The following is a 23240-nucleotide window of genomic DNA, read 5'->3' as shown; positions in this document are numbered from 1 at the left end:
TGTTTACTTTTAGATTTTGCTCTGATACCACTTGTTAGGTAATAAATATAACACATAAGGAGGGGTGAATGTGTTTTGGTTATTTTTAAGGCTTCTTGAATGTTTATTGCTTGGTGAACAAAGTAGATTAAAATGCAATAATATTATGTTAACTGAAATTAAAATAGCACACACAATATTTCAAAACACACTTAATTTTGTATTAAAATCAAGCTAGTGTTTTGCTACAAATTATGGGTTCTTTGTAAGTAAAGAACTCAGCTTCTTTCTTGAGAGAGTTACAAGAAATATTAGATCTGTTTGATACCTTTAAAAACATAATACTAGTGTTTACTTTATAGATTAGTAAACACAGGTTTACACGGCATGCAATAGAATGTACTAAACCCTACTTTAAGTTGTCTCTAAAGTTTTCCATTTTTGGCTTAGTGTATCTTTGCAAATCCCGTGAATCTATGACTTTCCTTTGTCAGTTAATCTTGGCCTTTGATCTTGCACTCTTCAAGCTGCTTTTGTAGACTTTTTAATCTAAGTGATTAGATCGTTTATTGATTGATAATCTTGAATATCTACGTACATAAGACGAATAAGCATAACCAATACTAGGATAACAATCAATCACCAAACACCAAGATATTGAAATAATTTAAGCATAGAAATCCATAAGTAAATCCGTTAGAACCCCACGATAATGATTAGTTCATAACTGAACTCATCGTCACCATGGGTTCCAATTAAAGCATGATAATAAACAATATAAGAGTACTAAGGTTCAAGAAAAAATCAAAAAGAAGCATCCAAGTATCAACTATATAAAAGAAAATAAAGGTCTTCTTCTCCATAGCCTTCTCGTGCTCTTCCGGTCTTCTTATTGCTCTCCCCTCCTTCATTATTGTTAAAAACATCTTTTAATTAGTATATATAGGCTCCAGGATGACCAGGCCTCTCAAAATCTTCAATTTCGACAAAAATCAGGATTCTGGGGCAAAAACCGGGCGTGGACGCGGTGCTACAGGGCGCGGCCGTGCTGGAATAGTGATTTCAGCGGCGCGGGTGCCCTGCTTCTGGCGCGGCTGCGCTGAGATTCTTATTGATTGAGCCAAACACGTGGTTGACTCAGATCATTTCCGACCGTGCAACATAATATTTCCAACCGTAGTTGGTCGGAAATGAGCCTTCTACTTTTGAAGAGTAGTTAAAGTACTTTACCTTCCTATTTTCCTCAATGATAACCAATAGTTGGGGATAATAAAGAGAAGAGTAATCTAATTATGTGTGGGTAACGGTTTTATTCTTCCAATTTATAACCATTATACTTTATATATGTATTGGGTCATTTATTTCACATCTTGTAGGCTAGTGAAGTTGAAGGTGAAGTGTAAATTTGAGATCTATAAGGTATGTGTGTATATTGTAACTTTCTTGAATTTAGATTATATGTGAATAATTATATATTTTCTCTTGATTGAATACATATAAATATACTTATACACATAAAAATATATATAAACACACACACACACATATATATATGTATATATATGTAGGTTAAGTAAAATAAGGTTCTTATCTCTAAAATTAGTTAAATATATATATATATATATATATATATATATATATATTTTTATGTAGATGTCGATCAATGATCGTAGTTAGATGAATAGTTGAGTCATTTCTAAACTTTTGTCAAAATATTGAAAGGTTGGTCGAAGGTTTATTGAAATGTCCTTGCAATGATGTAGAATTAGAAGTTGGCAGACTGTTGACAATGTTAGATATCATTTAATAGCTAATGGCATTTGTGTGGGTCATAAAGTTTGGACATGTTATGGCGAGTCACTATTAAAATGATAAAACAGAAAATCATGTCGTGTAGAAATAGTGATTGGACAACCGGTAGATATGGGTGCATGTTAAGAGATGTTTGGGCTCAAAATTTTAGTGGTACCCTTGATATAATGGTAATACTAGTAATTCTAGTAATAGTGGAGTAGAAGAGTCTACAATATGAATGCTTCTGAAGTCTGTAAGGAAGTTAATAAATGTGGAACACCCATCTATCTAAAAAACTCTAAATACACAAGATTATCCTTCTATGTGAGGTTCTTACATTTTAAAAGTGCATCACGTTATAGAAAGAAGTCATTCAATTTGTTACTTGAGATTATTGGAAATGTTCTTCCTTCGAAACATTCAATGTCAAGTAGGTACTATGAGGTGAAGAAAATGATGAAGGAATTGAAGTTGTTATATCATAAAATGAATGCATGTATAAATAATTGATATAATGGAACACTTGGTTTTGCACTTGGCTGAAGAATGTTGATTCAGCGGACCCGTTCACTATCGATGAATGTATCATTTTGATTGATTATTGAAATTCATGGAAGATTAGATCAAGAATAAGGTGCAGGTGGATGGTTCGATTGCGGAATAATATATTAAGGAAGAAACCACTACCTTTTGTTCATTTTACTTAGGAATCTATTATGGACCATGTGGTCACAATGAAGTTGTAGTGGAAGAACAAGATGAGTATATTTTGGGAGTTTTAAGATATCTAATTGAGTCTTTAGAAATGTACGGAGTTCGATACTTAGACAATAAGGAACACTTTGTTGCGGAATATTATATCTTTTTGAACATGTTGGAGGTTCAAAAGTATATTAGGTATATTTTATGTATGAAAAAATTTGAAATTCTTCTAATTTTAATTCTTGAGTTTAATTATTCTTTATTTTTGTGTAGGGAATATGCAACTTATACAAGAGCAACATCCGAACAATTAGAATCATTTCTCAATACTCACTTCAAAAGTCGGTTAAAAAAGGAGGTAATCGATTTTAATATGCCTACACGAAGTAGAACTAGGTTGCAGACACCATGTCCAATAAATGGAAAGGATGGCCATTCAACTAGAGCTAGGTTTCACACAGGGCTAGCCATTCAACTAGGGCTAGAGTGCACACCCAAGTCCAACTTTATCAGGTAGTCCACCAAGTCCACCCATTTCACCAAGTCAAATTTCTAGTCTGCGCAATCCAAATACCCATAGGATGACTGCAGTCAAAGAGCGTGCTTGGTTATGATGCAAGCCCAGAACAGATTGAGTTTAGGGTATTTCTTTTTTATGTATTAAATAAATTACTTTAGCCTCCATGTGTGTTTAATTTTGAGCACTGCAACTACTTGTATATTTATATTTTTTACATCAATTGATCTAATATTTGCGCATTTTTTATTTTTTTCTTTACCTAAACAGAAATAGTGCATTTTGGCACATTTCCTTATTTATTATTTTATATTCCATTATACTATATATCTATTACATTTTTCATATCTGATATAAAAGTACTGATTTAGTTCATGTTTTTATTACTCTTACATTAACATGAAACATTTTATATTAAAAATAAAAATGTAGATTGGGTTCTTAGCCATTGTTAAATATTATATTTGAAAAGGTGTATTTCTGTTACCCTTTTACCTGTATTATAGGTTTTCCACTATGTGTAACCTGTTTTTATATCTTTTATTATTTTCAGTACATCTATAAGAATTTGAGGGGACAAGTCTACTTCCAAGCCACCTAGAATATCAAAGAGCATATGAATTGTACATGCAAAAGAGTGATGAATGAGGAGAAAGATCGTTTGAAGAAAAAGATGGTCGAAACTGGACTACCGAAAATGATTTTGGGAACAACTGTTAAAGTATTGCGAAAGCGAGGCTTATAAACACCGATCAGATATTGGAGCAAATAATCGGAAACAAGTTCAGACTCTGCAAAACGCCGGTGCAAAACCTTTTGAAGTTGTTCTATAAGAAAAAGAGCTTAAACCAACCTCCACTGGTCAAGAGTTAAACCGGGTCGTCTTTCGTCACAGTCGATTTTAGTCTTAAAATGAACAAAACAAACCTACTAAAATTTCTGCCGGGCCCTCTTTTGGACGAAAAAGTTTGACTTTTACCACCTCAAATAAAACCGACCGTCTATTCTGACCATTTACCCGACCGACACAAACACACCGCTTTGCAGGACAAAACCGATAAGAGAAACTGACCACAACTTCTATCGGGCCCGTAACTAACACAATCCATTTGACCAGTACTACGTGGACCTAAACCGACCGTCAAATCCAACTACTGAACTCCACAGACTGTGTTGTCGTCGATTTTATATTACCGTTATTTCTTTCCAACTACCAATAATGCACGTGAGCTGGGCAGGAAATATTATTTTAATGAAACCGACTGAATGGTCGGATTTCAATATGTTATTAATATTTGATTTACCTCCTTTTCTCTTTTGTTCTTCATTTATTTCTTGAGTTAAAGAGGGGGAGAAAAGTGGGTGAAGAGTGAAAATCTTGATGATAAAAATTAAAGAGAATCTAAAGCTCATTGGTAAAAATTTTAAATATGAAGCTATTATTATTACTTGTATTTTGAATATTTGCTCAATTTATTTGTGTGTCTGTATATGTATACACACATAACTTGTACCTACATGCTTCTTTTGATATTATTACACTATGTGTACCATTTTGCTTATTCATTTTGATTTATGATTAATGATTTGGTGGTACTAAATGAATATTATTTTATTTTTATGTTAAGTTAGAAATGAATCATATAATCAATATATGTATTTCTTTGCATTGGTAAATGTCTAATCAATATCGGGATTTGATGAAAATTAGATTCGAACTTGTCCAACTTTCACCGGACAACACATATTGGGACGATGCATAAGATTTTTTGAAATTTGCTCATGGAAATGGGATGGTATCCATAAACTTTTATGCCCGTGTAACAAATTTAAAAATGGAAAAGGATGAGTGATGAATCTATTGAACTTCACTTGTATCAAAATGGCATGTTAGAAAATTATGAAGTATGGGATAAACACGGTGAAAAGAAAAAAGCTCCTACAAAGAAAAAATGTAGGCGTATTCCAGAAGAAATTAATGTTGAAGAAGCTTTTGATTTAAATCCATTGCTACAAAATGTTAAAGGTAGAAATCTTAATATCGATGATGAACAAGATACGGTAGTAGTGACGTGGAAGAATCTCTAAACACATACGCTTCTCAATTTTATACGTACCTGAAAAATTTGGGACCTAAAATTTATTTGGGTAACACAACTTTTACCAGAATATCATTGAGTTCTAGGTTGTTATATTTTAAGACTTCCGCACAATATTCTGAAAAAGCTTTTAATTCTTTACTTTCTTTTCTTGTTGAAGTTCTTCTAGAGGATCATACTCTACCAAATTCCGCACAATATTTGTTTGATTTTTCACTGTTAGAATTTAAATATATAGATCCATTCTATTAATATTTCTGATACTGAGAGAAATATAGAGAAATGTTACTAAAAGCCTTGGTGATGATCTTTTTTAGGGTTTAAACCTTTACTTTTTTTCCATATGTTTAAAGAGATAAGCATTCGAGATTCTTATTATAGTAATATTTTTTATACCTTTTAAAAAATTTAACTATGCCATATTTATGTATTTTAGATTAGGGCTATACTACTGAGCAATTAATGGTTAAAAGTGCAGTATTTTATGATATTTAGGTTGATGTATATTTGTTTACTATTTGCAAGGCAATTGAGGAAGCGACTCAATAATTTATAGAATGGGAAAGTTTCGAATATGACGAGTCTGCACCTGAAGATGGTGCAGGAGCCAAAGATGTAATGGTTTCCAAGATGGTGCAGTTTTTGAAGATGAAGATCGTATTATGGTCGGTTGTTTTGTTTAACTGTAAACTTTCAAGAAACTTGAACTAGAATGATATGGTACGTTTCTTGGCAACTCGAAATTAAATGTGAAAACTCATCGTATTCGATTATATTTTTTCCAGAAAACAGAGTATAATAGTATCTGGTTGTAATGGATTTATTTCGGATGTTGAAATTTGTTATAATGGTATTCTTTAATTTATGTCAAGTTTATGATTGAATGGTTTAGTAAGTTAAAGATGCATGCTGATTGGTTTATTAATTACGTTTTATACGCTTAGTTTAGGTATTAACCTGTTCTTGGAAAAATCGAGCCCATAAAACTGACCATATTAACATTATTACCAACATATTCAAGAGAAATATAAACATTTAAAATACAGAAATATTACCACATTTTTCAAAAAATGATAGGTTATGAGTGGTCAGAAATAATAATTGGGGGCCGACTATTTAAAAATGCATCATTTATACATTACCAACTAAAATATCAACAACCAAGTGTGGTAAGTTTATCATAAATTGAAACGACTCATTTTGACATTACTGACTACCCATTTTCGACCAAATGTGGCTTGTTTTGACTTTTTACATTCCCAACTAAATCATTTCCAACCAAACAGGGTCTATTAGGTTTTGACATTGCCGACTACCATGTATAACCAAATGTGGTTGGTTTTAAGTTACTCACATTTGCGTCCAAACCATTTTCCACAAAATTTGGTCGATTATGTTTTGACATGGCAGTACTAACGTGAAAGACACGTATAAGGAGAGCTAAGTTTAGCATGAAAGTAAAATGACTTAACGGACTTAACTGACACGTTTGTCTATTGGAATGCGGTAGCACGTATAAGGAGAGCTAAGTTTAGCATGAAAGTAAAATGACTTAACGGACTTAAGTGACACGTTTGTCTATTGGAATGCGTAGTAAATGACCTTGATGACCAATGAAAGGGTCATTTATGATCACAATTTAACACCACTTTAATTAGTCAGTTTTTATAGATTTTGATCCTTATTTTTGACGGACTACACTCAATTTTTACCAAATTTGCTGGTATGTGCAATTGTCTGGTAGTGTTAGTTACAAAGTGTGACTTTGTATGAGACATCTAGGGCACCTAGATGTAAGATACAAAGTGTGATTTCTATTACACATCTACTTTATCAAATGTAACATTCAATAAATAATAATTTATTATGTAGGTTATTAAGTCTAATAGTTAATTTAAAATATAATAATATTTACAAATTTTCTTAAAAAAATTCTTACATTTCACACGGAAATTTGTATTTTGTTCTAGTCCCATAAAGTCAATATACGTTGTGAACATAAAAGGATTTGTTATTGTTATTGCAATTATAATTATAATAATATTATTATCTATCGAATATTCATGTGATTTTTTTTTTCACGTTACAAAAAAATATCTTCTTAAAAGTTACAAAATACAACTTTATGTAAAGCATAACTTGTTATAAGTTACCAAATCCAACTTAATATAATACATACATGGTATATGTTAGTTACTTAAAAGTTACAAAATGAAATTTTCTGTTAAATGTATTACCATTTTAATGATTATATATACAAATCTTATTCTACCAATATACTTAGAATGAACGATAACTTACTATCTCATACTAAAAAATTAAGTTTGTCTTAATAGATACCAAAAACACTCTTTTGTCAACATTGTTTTGCCGTATTTTAGCTGTTTGATCTTTTGTTTGATTTTCAGCCATTAATCTCTTTGTTACCTACAGGATGATAGTAAGCACATTTAAAACAAGTTACCAAAAACAAATAAGGAAAAACGTGCTTCAAAAATATATAGAAATTGGGACACATGAAGGTGTTCCAATGGTGGTACTACTCTGTTATCTCACATATTATATATTTATAATTTTTCTGTCCTTGTTTTCACTACCCTACCTTTGATGCCACTAACTCTTATAAATGAGTCAACATTTTCTTTATTGTTGTGTTACTTTCCTTACTATTGGAGATAACAGTGGGTGACAGTTGAGACACTATTAATTTCTTATTCAGAGTGGTTCAATTTTTTCTTTTGCAGACAAGTATTGTGATGTGAAAGACAAATTCTCAAAGAATACAAAGAGGGTTCTCAAAGCAAATGTTTTATAATATTTCTCTCCAGGATTTTGAGTAAAGTGTGGGATCAATGCATGCTTTTCTATCTATAGCAATTATTACACAATATTGTTATTTTAATATTGGAAAAGTTTATTTTGTAGTTTATTTTTTATCAAAAAAGTGGTTCTTTCTATGTTTGTAATGTTCTTACACATCACTTACTAGTTCAGTCATGCATCTATGAGTCTTGTGTTTATTAGAAAGAGAATTCATGTTGCACATTTGAAAGTTCATTGATTCTAGACACATGGTGTTGAGAATGGAAAATTAGCCCATCTTAGTGGTTCTGACTAAGGGTTTGTTGTGTGATTTTCATGAATTTAATATATTTGTTAGAAATGGGATAGTCATTCTATGTTATCCCCTGCTTATAAAACTTGTGTGGGAGTCTCAAATATGAATCAAGAGACAAAAAGAAAATCAAGGATCAAGATCAAGATGACAAAATAACTCTACTAAGTTGAACATCAAGAACCTTATCATCTTTACATCAAGAACCTTATCATCTTTATGTTGAATTTCTTATTGACACTGAGAAAGACTTTGAATGTTGACCCTTATAAAATGTATTCTAATTGATAAATGTCCACATAATATTTACAAAGTTTTTAGTTTGGGTAGTCAATGTTATATCATAAATAGTTGAATTATTTCAGTTTTTTCTATACCCTCCTACATATATATGAGTAGCTATCATTTTTAAAATTATAAGATTGTAAAATAATAATTTTCTTTAAATAAATTAGTTATTTTATGATACATTTAGATTGTACTATGAGTTTAACATTCATTTAGTACTATAATCAAAATTACAAGAGAGGGACTATAAAATTTATTAGCAATTTCTAAAATTATTTTCTATATTTAAAAATTGTGTACAAAGTTATTTGTTGTTTGTGATTGTCCTTCCATAAATTTTTAATAAAAAATTAATATACTAAAATAGACTAATAATTAAATAATAACTAAAGTCAATATATGAGATATATTAAGTTAGACAATAATTGAAGCAACAAACACAAATTACTAAAATATAATCAAAATCACAACATAGTGACTTTAATGTAGAAATTAAATCCCAGCACAAAACTGATGTATTGGTCTCAGACTATAACAGCAAGCATATGAGGAAAGAAAAACAAAGGTTTATTAAGTTGTTCGTTACTTACTGGGAAATGAATAGAAACTTACATAAAAACAAAATTACTACTCTACTGAACTACTAGAAAAATAGCAACACACTCCTACAAGATCTCCACTTCTTCTTTTATTCAAACAACTCCTAAACATCCTCAACTATCACTACGACTTGTTCACTATCAAACCAACGTGGCTTCCAAAGAGACAGCTAGGAAGAATGTTTTGATTATTTCCAACATTCTCTCCCATAATCTAAATATTCTCTAGCAACTTCTGAATTCCCAATAGAGCTCGCATCCTTTCAAACTTTACTGCAGGAAACAATTTCGTTAGAACATCAGCACGTTGTACCTCTGACTTGACATGTTTAATCAAAATCTCTCCCCTTTCAATGCACTCTTAAATGAAGTGATATCGTATGTCAATGTGTTTACTACGACCATGAAAGATCGGATTTGTTGCTAAATCAATTGCAGACTTGTTGTCTATATAAATCACTACAGGTCCATGTTGTATATCACTTATCTCTGTGAGCAAATTGCGAAGCCAAATCCCTTGGCACGCTGCTGCAGTTGCAGCCATAAACTCGGCCTCACAAGAGGATAACACCACACAACGCTGCTTCTGAGATACCCAAGTAATTAAGCTTTCGTTTAAGTAAAAAGCCATTCCCCTGGTACTCCTTCTATCTTCGATATTACCGGCTAGATCACTGTCCGAATACCCTAACAACAAATAATTCCCAGTTCCTTTTGAATAAACTAGACCATAATTTAGTGTACCTTTCACGTACCGAAGTATACGTCTTGCTACACTCAAGTGAAGAGTTGTAGGACGCTCTATAAATCTGCTAATAATGCCAACAGGATATGTGATATCTGGGCGAGTATGCACCAGATATCTTAACCCACCAACGAGACTTTTAAACACAGTGGGATTAACTTCCTTCCCTTTTTCATCCCTGTCAATTTGCTGTCTGGGTTCCATAGGGTATTTCACTGAATTGCAGTCTGCCAATCCCGCCTTTTCAAGTAAACGCTTTGTATATGTCATTTATTTTAGTTGAATGAACCCCTTCTGTTGGTCAACTTCGATACCTAAGTAATGCATTAGTTTACCAAGGTCACTCATTTCGAATTCTGCAGCCATCTGATCTTTAAACCTCTGAATACTCGAAATACTCTACCCTTGATGTCTACCACTAAGCCATCTCCAAACTTAACCTGTCCAGTAATGTTTTCATCGAGCTCCCTAAACTTTGACCGCTGCCATATCATATGATTACTTGCTCCGTTGTCCAAATACCACAGATTTCGTCTCTGTTTCGTTAAGCAGCAATGCAGGTTCATCATCTTGAATCTGCGTTAGATTTGCCTCTTGCTTGGGGTCCATCTCTCGCTTTGGTTTTCGACATTCGATAGCAAAATGTCCAAGTCCTCCGCAATTAAAACACCTCACTCTGCTCCTGTCACGAACTCCATGAACTCCTTGAAAATTGCCTCGAATTTTCTGATTTGGTGAGCCCTATGTACCACCTTTATTCGACCTCCTTTGCCATTCTTCTTTCATCAAGAGCAATTGTCCCTCATGTCACTACTAGAAATAGTAGATACGACATCGGTATTTAGACATCGGCACGTAATGCACCCGATGTTAAAAGTTTTTTTAACATCAGTTTTTAATTAACCGATGTTGAATAAGAATATTGACATCGGTTTCTTATACTAGCCGTTGTCTATGTTTGAAAATAAAAACTGCCAAATATACGTTTTTAACTTTGACATCGGTCATTTTTACAAACCGTTGTCCATGACCAATTTTAAAAAAATTAAATTATCTTGTGATTTTCCCCCGTTTCAGTGCCAAAATTTCCCCCCTTTTGTACAGAAAAAATTATTTTCCCCCTTTACACATATTATTTCCCTCTGTCCAAAACTATATCCCCTATTTGCTCAAACCCCCGATTCTCTCTCTCTCTGTCAAGACGGCAACTCTCTCTCCCTCTCTGTCAAACCTCAACTTCATCTCAAACCCTCCAACTCTCTCCCTCATCTATATGATCTTTCTCTCCTTTCTCGCCATTCCTTTTTATAAACCCTAATTTAGAACTAGTACAAAAACCCTCCTCTCTCATTATTCTCTCCTTTCTCACCACTCCCTCTTACAAACCCTAATTTAAAACTACAAAAATGACACTAAAAATTGACCTAATTAAGCATCAAATCCAGCTTCAAATTGGTAAGCTTAGTCCTTGATAGCAGCTTTAGAGCTTGAAAGGAGCCTGGGTTTCGTCCGATTAAGTTCCAATTTTAAAATTGTTTTAGTAAATTTTAATTTTATAGATGTCTATATATATATTTATTATATAGTTGGTTAATTTATATGTTTACCCCCTCTCTTACCTTCTTTCTCCCTCGTTCTTTTTTTTTAATGTTTTACTTTGTCTCTCGATTGTTACAGGGAACTCTCTTCCATATGGTTTCGAGAAGCTGTCATATGGCTCTGACAAGTTAGAAAGAATAAGTCTATGCGGGCCAGGTGTTTTAACTTTTTATGTGTAAATCTAAAAAATTTGTATGTTTATTAGAGATATTGATGCATGATTTATTCACTTGATATTCATAGTGTTGCTGATAAGAGGAAAGAGGCGGCCGAAAGTACTCTTAATGTTTACAAGGCTGCTTAGTAAATATGTTTTATGTTGTGTAATTGACTTTTTATGTATATATTTAAATCATTAGTCTTTAGGATCTCTAGTTATTTATAATGTTGTTAATATTGTGACTCTAATTATTTTGAGGTCGCAAATGAAGAAGAAGCGTTTCACTTCAAAGAAACAACAATGTATGTACCATATTTTATGGATGTAGCTGAAACAATGTTTCTATACTTTCTATTTTTATCTCCATTTTGGTCCGTGTACCGGAGCTACATATATATATAAATTGAAACTGAGAGTAAAATAGAAGTCTATTTCTAGTTTACTTGTCACTTTTGATCTATTATGGAAAATTTGTTTTTATTGTAAATTTTTCAAATGTAAGGCATTGCAACAAGATGGCCACTGGTTTTGCAACTACATAAGGTGGAGGGGGGTTCAGAATTTGCAGAGTTTCTTCATGCTCCCAAGAAAAGGTTCTCTGATTTTGGTATGTTTTATGTAATCAAGAAAGGTAATGTTGTTATTATTAACAAGAGTTTCCTTGTCTTTTCATGTTCTACTTCCTACAATTTGTTTTGTTATCAGTCATGTCTATATATATTCAGGTTCTTTCCAGCTACTGAATATTGCTAAATGTCTTTAATCAACTATACATGAAATTGTTTTAATCCAAATACGGCTACTGTGCGTCAGGAGATTTCAGATGAAACAGGTCGTGTAACAGGGAAATCCAAGAAAATTTCCAACCATCCAATCCAACTTAGCATATATTCTCCACATGGTAAGTATTGCTAGGACATTTTCTGTAAAAATAGCCCTAATCACCAAGAACGACTCTTAAACACCAATACAAATTATTGGCCAGTATGCCTTTGGTGTGATATCTTCTCCTATTTTTCTTTATTATGCATAATAGTTATAATGCGTATAATCCATTCTTCTTAACCCGGTCTACTATTTTTGACATCCAATATAAATGCCATTCTATTATTATATTTGTCTGGTTGAATACTTTTCTGTTCATTTATGTTAACTTCTTGAGCACATTTTTTTGTTACAGTTGTGAACTTAACCCTTATTGATCTTCCAGGGTCGACAAAGGTTGTTGTAGGTAAGCACGATGGATTTACTTTTTTCTATTCAGCATTCGCAGCTTCTCTGTTTATGACAACATAATGCAAGTTAACAGAATTTACAGAGGGACAGCCAGATACTTGACTTTATGTTGTAATTTTTTTGTTTCAGGTAGTTTATTTCTAGAATGGGTAGAATTTCAATTAATGACGAATGAACCCTGGTATTAGTTGGATGCACTGGCAATGGGAAAAGTGCAATAGGCAACAGTATATTGCAGGAGGATGCATTTGAATCTGATGCCGACTCATCTAGCGTTTACTCACACCAGTGAGATGCGTACAACTGTCTTAGAAAACGGCCAGACTCTTAATATTATTGACACGCCTGGTATAGTTTCTTTCTAGCTGTCTAGTTGGACTTCCATAGTTCTCTACTACAATAAACAGATAGTTTCCTTTAAGCTTAATTTGATCTAATAAATCTTACGCAATATATATGGCAGGTTTATTTGATTGTTCTAAGAAACAGAATCCACTCTTAAAGAGATTGCTAAATGTATCAAGATGGCTCATGATGGTATTAATGCGGTTCTTGTTGTTCTTTCGGCCTAGAGTCGTTTCTCATAAGGTGAAGAGACAGTCATAAATAGCTTGAGGACTCTGTTGTAATAGGTGGAAAAAAGACAAAGTCTCCTGGTGCTACATATATATATAAATTGCAATAGGTCATTTTTTTAGACAAGTTTAGTGTCAGCTTGCATGCAAGCCAAGATGGGGCTTTAACTTTAGATTATTATAAATCAAGTTGTCCAACAGCTCTTGAGATTGTGAGGAAAGAAATAGAATATGTTGTGCTTTCTGATCCCCGTAATGCAGCTTTGATTTTACGTTTATATTTCCACGATTGTTTTGTTCAGGTTAATCTTCTTTAGTTGTAGCGTTCATCCACTCTGTTAATTATAATGTACATTAAGCGATGGCATTTCTTAGCTATAAAATTTTGCTTGCTTCTTCTTAGTAGTAAGAGAATAACCTGTAGCTAGTACTGATTATTGATGTGAATACTTGCAGAGATTTTATAGTTCAGTTTTGCTAGATGATACGTACACGCTTAAAGGAGAAAAGAAAGCTTCCATTAATCATCATACATTAAAAGGCTTTGATATCATTGATCTGATCAAGAATAAGCTGGAACAGAGTCCCCTGGAATAGTCTATTATGCTGAAATCCTCACTGTAGCTGCATGAGATGCAACTATTTTGGTAATCAAGAACAATTTGGAACTTTCTGTATGTGAGAATGAAGCCGCTATTGGCAGGATTTGAGCTAATGTCATGTTTTCACTTGTTGATCTTTGCAGGCCGGTGAACCTTATTGGCATATACCTCTTGGCAGAAAAGACTCAAAAACTGCAGGCTATGAACTTGCAACATCAAATTTACCCGGAGCAAATGAAGGCCTTCTGTCTATGATTTCTAAGTTCATGTATCAAGGTCTATCAGTCACTGATTTAGTAGCTCTTTCAGGTAAACTTGGACTTAAGCTCCATCTTCTTAATTCTAATTTAGATTGCTTATCATGTCTGAGGTATTTTTCCCTATGATGTTATATAGTTGAGTTCCATCGATCGTTATGCAAGAGTTTATAAAAATCTGACTCATCTCCAAGTTAGGTAAATAGTTAAGGATGTTTGTGGTTAAATATAAGTTATAGTTCAATCTTGTTAAAAAAAAGTATTAGTAATGCAATAGAGCTCTTACCTATGTAATATATAGTTTTTTTTTGTTTTATGGCTTGTTTATGTATTAGAGTACTCCAGAATCTTTATCTTTGACTTCTACTAGAGCAATATGCTTTTAAAGAGCAATATGCAAAAGCACCAGAAATGCTGGTGGAAGGGTTGCCTGTGGTAAGTCTTCAGTTGACAATGAATTAATTGTAAATTGTCTATTATATATTAGGTAGCTGGAATTATGTGTTTTTTTACTTTTATTAGGTAGCTAGAAATTATGTGTTGTTTGTGTGCTATGATATCAATTTATGATCCGTTATCACTGTTTCAGGTATCATCGGCCTGCAGGGTTAATTTGCTCTTCTTTGGTTTGATCATGCAGAAGTCAGACTCTTCTATAGTTTATCGGAATTGGGTTGATTGACTAAATTGGATGGAGTTGTCGGAATTTAAGAATAGGGTACTTAAAAATTAGTATAGTATGAGTTGGCTAATGGAATGCTTGTATTTTATTTGAAATGTATGTATAGCATGGTATGAGTAATATTTTGGTATTAGACTTGTAATTTGGATGAGTACCTTTATGTTTCTGTTTGGATGTTTTTTGTTGGGATGTTGCATTATTTTGGTTCCTTGTGCCTGTAAATAGTACCAGGATGGCATGCAATTTATAGAACATTAATATCACAATGGTACATGTAAACCGATATAAAAAATGTACAAAAGACATCATGTAAAATAATATTAAATGAAAAAAAACTAAAAAACTGATGTGAAATAGTCATTTGACATCGGTTTTGAAAAGAAACTCAATGCATTTTAAGTCAAATAACATCGAACTTAAAATGAAGCTGATGTCTTAAATTTTACAATATTAAAGAGTAAACATCGGTTAGAGAAACTGGCTGATGTTAAACAAAAAGATTTAACATCGGTTTCGTGAAAAACACCCATGTCTTATCCATCATTTAACATCGGGGGGCTAATTTAACCATTGTCTGATCAAACATTTCACATCGGGCAGCTAATCTAACCGATGTCTGATCTAGCATTTCACATCGGTTTGTTCGAAAGAATTTTAATAAATGGTTTTTTAAAGGTTCTAGGTTTCATGTTTTAATGGATAAATACCTCATAATATACTCATATTTACCTAGAAATACTGTAATATAAGCTGAAATTTATTGCAAAGACATCACATTTAATCTTAAAACCGATGTATAGCACTGTAATAGATATCGGCTGTTAACCGATGTCAAATGCTGATGACATTTAACATCACACGCGAAGACATCGGTTCAGATTTTTTTAACATCGGTTCCGAATCGATGTCTGATCCCATATTTCTAGTAGTGTGTGCCTCGCGTTTCATCCACTCATCTTCTGTTAGTAACAATTGCCCAATGCCCTTCTCCACTTTGCCCTGTAATTTTTCTTCATGTGCTTTCAGAGATCCAACAGCTTCTTCAAATGACATCTCATCGATTTTTCCGAATTGTTCCATTGCTGAAGTTATCTGAAGAAACCTGTTTGGGACCGCCATCAATAATTTCTTTACTATATGGCTCTCTTGCACCGTTTTACCCAACGCCCGGATATTGGTTACCAAGCCACTCAGAGTCATGCTGAATTCATCAATTCCCTCAGTTTCTTTCATCCTCAGGGTCTCAAACACAGTTTTCATAGTTTGGATCCTGGCTGTCTTGACTCTCTCTGCTCCTTGACACATCATCTTTATTGCTTCCCAGGTGCTTTTGGCTGTTGTCTTTTCGGCCACTGCCAATAAGATGTCATCAGGGATAGCTTGGTACACACCTGCAAGCGCTACCCTGTCCACTTTTTCATCAACAGCAACCTTTGGATCTGTGGGCTCGATTGCATCCCATATTCCATGTGCCCTCATGAATGCTCTCATCTTCATTGCCCATACTGTGTAGTTGCTTTTCGTCAGCATGGGGTAGCTTAGTGCTACCGTTCCTTCTTTGCTTTTCATTGCCTCCATCGAAACTGTTCTTGGCATATACTTGGGAATACGCCGATTACTCGCTCTGATACCAAGTGTAGAAATTAAATCCCAGCACAAAACTGATGTATTGGTCTCAGACTATAACAGCAAGCATATGCGGAAAGAAAAACAAAGGTTTATTAAGTTGTTCGTTACTTACTGGGAAATGAATAGAAACTTACATAAAAACAAAATTACTACTCTACTGAACTACCAGAAAAATAGCAACAGACTCCTACAAGATCTCCACTTCTTCTTTTATTCAAACAACTCCTAAACATCCTCAACGATCACTACGACTTGTTCACTATCAAACCAACGTGGCTTCCAAAGAGACAGCTAGGAAGAATGTTTTGATTATTTCCAACATGTAATATCTATTTTCATTTTCTAAAGTAGTTATCTATATTTGAAAAATGGGTACACAATGATTTATTGTTTGTGATTGTCTTTCCACCCATTTATAGTAACAAAAGATTTGTCTAAATTGGACTAATAATTGAGTAATAATTCAATTGGATATAGGAGATCTCTTAAACTAGACACTAATTAAACCAACAAACACAAATGACTAAAATTACCTCTAATTAGATAATTATATGAACTCAACATATGAAGTGACCATATAAAATTTCAAAAAAAATTACAAGCAAAAGAAAAATCATGTGGGAAGACATGGATAACAATGATGTTTCTTCCTCTTATGTGATCTGTAGTTGTGAGCATCCATTTACTTCTCAAAGCCACCAGTCATTTCCTCAATGATCGTGCAAATTCATCTTTATAAATAGCTGGGTATCCCTATCAAGAATAATTTTTTTTTTCAATTTCTTGGCAATTTTCCTCTTAACTAGAATTTATTAATTCTAATTAAGCAGTATGTATTGCATGATGACTGACTGTATTTCATGCCCATAGTGACTGACTGCATTTCATGCCCATATTAGTGAAGTAAATATATGGAAAATCCTAAATTTATGATAGACTGCAAAAATTTTAGAGAATTTTCAAAGAAGAGTTTTATAGGATTCTCATATCAAAACAAAATGTTTTTATTTGGTCCCGTACTTCTTCATCACAAAAGATCAAGTTTTGTCTTGTCATCACTTTAGGGAAATCGTGCATCAACAACAAATAATATATAAATGATTCAAACAAATGATCTTGAAGACTTTTTACAGTTATTAATATTAATTTTAACACACTTGGATTTTGGATATGGTAACATATAAATATAATTTGATTATCATTGATAAGCTATATAAAATTTACTTGCTACATGATATGGTAATATAATAAAATATAAGGTTTCTGACTCTGGAAATTATGAACCGTTTAGGTAGTGATAATAGTGTTGGGTTTAATCTAATGCTTGTCTTAATAATAATAGTTTGATTTTGTTTTTCTTTGGTTTAATCTAATGCTTTGTGGGACCAGGTCTTGCGGTAGTTGAGTTATATCAGGAGAGTCATGGAATAAAGTTCAGTGGTAGACAACAAGTCAGCCATTGATCTGGCCAAAAATCCAATGTTTCATGGATGATGTTTTGAATAAGGCACTTTCTGCTGTGAAGTTTGAGCGTATGAGGCAGTTACTGGGTGTCAAGGAGTTAACACGACAAGCTTGGATTATGAGGGAGATTGTTAGGTTTAATCTAATTCTTGTCTTAATAATAATAGTTTGATTCTGTTTTTCTTTGGTTAACAGCTTTGTTGGACCAGGTCTTGCGGTAGTTGAGTTATATCAGGAGAGTCATGGAATAAAGTTCAGTAGTAGAGAGATTGTAGGATAGTTGTTTAGTGGCTCCTATTTTCTAGTACATGTTGCTTTCAACTTTCTATATTTATGTATCTATGCAGTCATTGAATAAAAAATTAGAACTTCCCGTACAAGTGTTTGTTTTCTAGTTTTATCAAAGTAGCTTTATATATATATTTGTAACTGGGCATTCTGCAGAACAAGATTTGGTATCAGAGCTTGGTACACATTGAATGCCCAAATATATGCCTAAGGCTACAGCAACGGAAACAAATAAGGTGAAAGATTGCGGAGTAGGTCTGAGTTATCCAATGTCGGCTAAAAGCAATTACGCAGCGTGGTCCTTAAAGTTGAAGGTTAATATGCAAGCTCACGAAGTGTGGGAAGCAATCGAACCAAAGGATCCTAAGTCACCAGTGGAGGAGAGAACAGACAAAGTAGCTTTGGAAGTGATTTAACAAGGTATACCTGAAGATATTTTGCTGTCATTGGCGGAGAAAGAGACAGCTAAGGAGGTCTGGGACGCCATAAAGACTATGCGTATTGGTGCAGATAGAGTCAAGAAAGCAAGAGTGCTGACTCAGAAAGCAGAATTTGAATCTATGAGCATGAAAGATACAGAACCAGTCGATTAATTCTGTATGAAATTAAACAGCTTAGTGACAAATATAAGAGCGCTTGGAGAGGAGGCTGAGGAGAGCTACGTGGTAAAGAAAGTACTTCGTGCCGTTCCAACAAAATTTCTACAAATTGGATCAAAGATCGAGCAATTTGGAAATGTAGAAGAAATGTCCATAGAAGAAACTGTGGGTTCGTTGAAGGCGCATGAAGAAAGATTAAAGGGACAATCTGAAGGCAACAACAGTCAACTTCTTCTTACAGAGGATGAAAGGGCAAAACGAGAAGCTAGTGAAGGGAAGTTGTTAATGACGAGAGAGGAATGGTCCAGGGGGGCTCACAGAGGAAATGGAAGTTCATTCTCGAACCAGAAAAGCCTAAGTAAGGAAGGTGGATGTACTGGTCGTGACAAGACAAAAATAAAGTGTTATAATTGCCATGTATACGGCCACTATGCAGCAGAGTGTCGTAGGCCCAGACATGACAAAGAGACAAGACCTGAAGCCAACATGGCACAAGTAGATGATGATGAGCCTGCTTTACTATTGACAGAACTTGACACAAAGAAAGAGAACTTGATGCTTCTGAAGGAGGATAAAGTTGTGCCAAAGTTGAGCTCGAATAGTGACCAAAATTCATGGGAATCGAATGTCTGGTATCTTGACAACGGAGCGAGTAATCAGATGACGGGGCAAAGATCCAAATTTAAAACTCTGGACAAAAGTGTTACTGGCCAAGTCAAATTCGGAGATGGGTCTCTCGTTGAAATCAAGGGAAATGGGGCTGTAAGATTACGGTGCAAGAATGGAGAAGAACGTGAACTCCGAGAGGTATTCTATATCCCGTCTTTGTGTAATAATATAATTAGCCTAGGGAAATTTTCAGAAACTGGTTACAAGGTGGTGATGAGTGGAGAATATCTGTGGGTATATGACTCTCAAGGAAAACTGTTGATGAAAGTGAAATGATTAGCGAATCGTTTGTATAAAATTATAATTGAGAGTGGAGAGTCTAAGTGTTTATTATTAAGTCCTATAAAAATGCTTGGGTGTGGCACTTACGGTTAGGACATGTAAATTTCCAGGCAATGGAGTTGATGTCAAAGAATAAAATGGTCCATGGATTTCCCAGATTCATTCAACCAGAGGACAAATGCACATGATGTCTTATGTCAAAATAAGCAAGGAGGCTCTTCCCATCTAAGTCAAATTTTACAGCCAACAAGATTCTCAAGCTCGTCCATGGTGATTTGTGCGGACCAATTCACCCAGCCATATACTCAGGTAACAAGTACTTCATCCTGTTAGTAGATGACTACAGTCGTATTATGTGGGCTTATCTGTTAAAAAGTAAGGATGAGGCATTTGATGCTTTTAAACGTTTTTGAGCCATGGTTGAGTCTGATCCTGAAAGGAAGATCAAAGTGTTTAGAATAGATCGTGGGGGTGAGTTTAACTCTAAGGAATTCTCTGTATATTGTGAAGAAAATGGAATTGTTACGCACTACATTCTCCATACACTCCACAACAAAATGGAGTTATGGAGCGTAGAAACCGAACAATGGTGGAAATGGTTAGAAGTTTCTTGATGCAAATGAAGATGACAGCAAATTTCTGGGGTGAGGCTGTTAGACACACTATCTACATCTTGAACAGACTACCAACCAGGGCGTTATCAGGCATGACTCTATACGAAGCTTGGAAAAATGAGAAGCCAAACATAGGACACGTAAAAGTCTTTGGTTGCAAGGCGTACATGAAGATACCCAACAACTCAACAAGGAAACTTGACAATCGAAGCAAAAGCGTGGTGAATTTGAGTAAAGAACCAGGTACAAAGGCATATAGGATGTACGATCCAGCGACCAACAAAGTCTTAATCAGTCGAGATGTGGTATTTGATGAGTCTGAAGCATGACCATTGGAAAAGGAAAGCAAAGAGAACGATGTTGAGCAGGATGAACTAATTGTGGTGGGCATGCAGACTATAACCGAATTCACTCCAAATGACAGCATTGGTCCTAATAGTCCAATAATTTCTGCTCAGTCAGATAGCTCAACATCATCTATGGAGCCAAGTACACAAGAGAGTGGGAGTTAAAATTCTGAAAATGATTTCAACAGCCCTGTACGATCCACACAGTCGCATATTCAAAGAAGTGTAGATGAAAATGTAAATGACAGTACAGAACCAAGAAAATTCAGAAGCATTAACGAAATCTATGAAAACACATAGCCAATTGAATTACAGGAGGAGGAATTGTTGCTCATGGGAAACTACAATGAGGCAATGCAAGAAAAATGTTGGAGGCAAGCTATGAAGGTCGAAATGAATGCTATAGAAAGAAATGGAATGTGGATTCTGACTGATCTTCCAAAGGGGCACAAAGTGATTGGATTAAAATGGATTTTCAAGGTGAAACGGGATGCAGATGGGAACATTCTGAAACACAAGGCCCGTCTTATTGCAAAGGGTTTTGCATAAAAACATGGTGTTAATTTTGATGAAATCTACGCGCCTGTGACAAGACTTGAGACAATACGGTTGCTGTTGGCTCTTGCTGCAAAGAACTATTGGCAGGTGCATCACTTAGATGTAAAGACTGTGTTTTTTAATGGAGAAATATCCGAGGTGGTTTATGTAATATAGCTTGAAGGGTTCGAGAAGAAAGGAGATGAGATGAAAGTTTACAAACTTTTGAAGGCCCTGTACAGACTTCGACAAGCTCCCCGATCCCGGTACGCAAAAGCTCAACTAATGTTTAGAAAATCTTGGTTTTCAAAGGTGTCCATACGAGCATGCAGTTTACACGAGAAAAACAAAGAGCGAAACTTTGGTGGTTAGCGTGTACGTAGATGCTATTCTACGAAATATCCAATGGACCCAAAGGAACAGATTACTAAAGACGAACGAGGAAAACTTGTTGATGTAACACAGTTTAAGAGTATTGTTGGGGGTCTCAGATATTTGGTGCACACTAGACCAGATATAGCTTTTGTTGTAGGAATTGTGAGTCGTTTTATGGAGCATCCTACAGTCATGCACATGAATGCTGTTAAGAAGATTTTAAGGTACGTAAAGGGAACTATAGATTATGGATTACTATACTCGAGAAGGAGTGGGAATAACATATTAATAGTCTATTCCGATAGCGACTTGGTTGGGAACGTAGAAGACAGGAAAAGTACTGGTGGAGTAGCATTTTATTTGAATGACTATTTACTTACTTGGATGTCCCAGAAACAGAGATGTGTAGCCTTGTCTTCTTGTGAGGCTGAATTCATGGCAGCCACTGCAGCACCATGCCAAGGAATTTGGCTATGAAATTTGTTAGCTCAGATTATGGATAAAAAGATTGGTCTAGTTATTCTCTATATAGACAACAAGTCAGCCATTGATCTGGCCAAAAATCCAATGTTTCATGGATGATGTTTTGAATAAGGCACTTTCTGCTGTGAAGTTTGAGCGTATGAGGCAGTTACTGGGTGTCAAGGAGTTAACACGACAAGCTTGGATTATGAGGGAGATTGTTAGGTTTAATCTAATTCTTGTCTTAATAATAATAGTTTGATTCTGTTTTTCTTTGGTTAACAGCTTTGTTGGACCAGGTCTTGCGGTAGTTGAGTTATATCAGGAGAGTCATGGAATAAAGTTCAGTAGTAGAGAGATTGTAGGATAGTTGTTTAGTGGATCCTATTTTCTAGTACCTGTTGCTTTCAACTTTCTATATTTATGTATCTATGCAGTCATTGAATAAAAAATAAGAACTTCCCGTACAAGTGTTTGTTTTCTAGTTTTATCAGAGTAGCTTTATATATATATATTTGTAACTGGGCATTTTGCAGAACAAGAAATAGTCTTCCAGATATTGTATAGAGAGAAAACAAGATAAAGAAGTCTAAGAAAGAGACCATGAAAGAACTCTCTATCTACATAAAGAGAGGGATACAACTCAACATATTGAGTGTCGAATTAATACTCCTGAATAAGGAATGCAAGAATTAACTAACTTCTTTTCTAGAACATTGACAGAGTGTTCCCTGCAACTGGACTTTGATTTCTCTCATGGCGGGTTTGGGAAACTTGATTTCATTTGAAATTATGGATTTGATCAAATAAGCTGTTTGGGAATTTAGATTTAGATTTCATTTAAAATCCAAGACATTCAAATATTAGTATAAACATAAGAATTTAATATGATAATTCAAATCCTGTCATTTGAAATCCCTCGTTTGAAATAAAATGCAAGTTTCCAAACGCCCTCTAATATATTTCTAGTGTTATCATCCCCCATCAAGCTTGAATGTGAAAACAAGTTCAGCACTCCAAGTTTG

The 23240-nt window shown here is 34.2% G+C and overlaps 4 protein-coding genes across 4 annotated transcripts; 2 read left to right on the top strand and 2 right to left on the bottom strand.

Annotated features, from left to right (window-relative positions):
* Positions 1-9454: 9454 nt before the first annotated feature.
* LOC141666115 (secreted RxLR effector protein 161-like) lies at positions 9455-10108 on the bottom strand. The gene has a single exon (XM_074472112.1). It carries the CDS (start codon positions 10106-10108, stop codon positions 9455-9457), a length of 654 nt encoding a protein of 217 aa, XP_074328213.1.
* Positions 10109-15145: 5037 nt separating this feature from the next.
* LOC141666113 (uncharacterized) lies at positions 15146-16527 on the bottom strand. Its single transcript, XM_074472111.1, has 2 exons — positions 15926-16527; positions 15146-15164 (listed from the first exon to the last, which is right to left on the bottom strand). Exons 1-2 carry the CDS (start codon positions 16525-16527, stop codon positions 15146-15148), a joined length of 621 nt encoding a protein of 206 aa, XP_074328212.1.
* Positions 16528-18929: 2402 nt separating this feature from the next.
* LOC141666112 (uncharacterized) lies at positions 18930-19874 on the top strand. The gene has a single exon (XM_074472110.1). The coding sequence runs from the start codon at positions 18930-18932 to the stop codon at positions 19872-19874; it is 945 nt and encodes a 314-aa protein (XP_074328211.1).
* Positions 19875-21783: 1909 nt separating this feature from the next.
* On the top strand, positions 21784-22230 carry LOC141666111 (secreted RxLR effector protein 161-like). Its single transcript, XM_074472109.1, has one exon. The coding sequence runs from the start codon at positions 21784-21786 to the stop codon at positions 22228-22230; it is 447 nt and encodes a 148-aa protein (XP_074328210.1).
* The last annotated feature ends 1010 nt before the right edge of the window (positions 22231-23240 follow it).

Source organism: Apium graveolens, chromosome 6, assembly GCF_009905375.1.
Source record: "Apium graveolens cultivar Ventura chromosome 6, ASM990537v1, whole genome shotgun sequence".
NCBI classification, from domain to species: Eukaryota; Viridiplantae; Streptophyta; class Magnoliopsida; order Apiales; family Apiaceae; genus Apium; species Apium graveolens.
Note: the sequence above shows the minus strand (reverse complement) of the source record. Positions and strands in the feature narration are given on the sequence as shown.

Excerpts from the sequence above, each read along its gene's own strand:
- LOC141666115 (XM_074472112.1), bottom strand. The coding sequence starts at position 10,108 with ATGACATATACAAAGCGTTTACTTGAAAAGGCGGGATTGGCAGACTGC.
- LOC141666111 (XM_074472109.1), top strand. The coding sequence starts at position 21,784 with ATGGACCCAAAGGAACAGATTACTAAAGACGAACGAGGAAAACTTGTT.
- LOC141666113 (XM_074472111.1), bottom strand. The coding sequence starts at position 16,527 with ATGGAGGCAATGAAAAGCAAAGAAGGAACGGTAGCACTAAGCTACCCC.
- LOC141666112 (XM_074472110.1), top strand. The coding sequence starts at position 18,930 with ATGAAATTAAACAGCTTAGTGACAAATATAAGAGCGCTTGGAGAGGAG.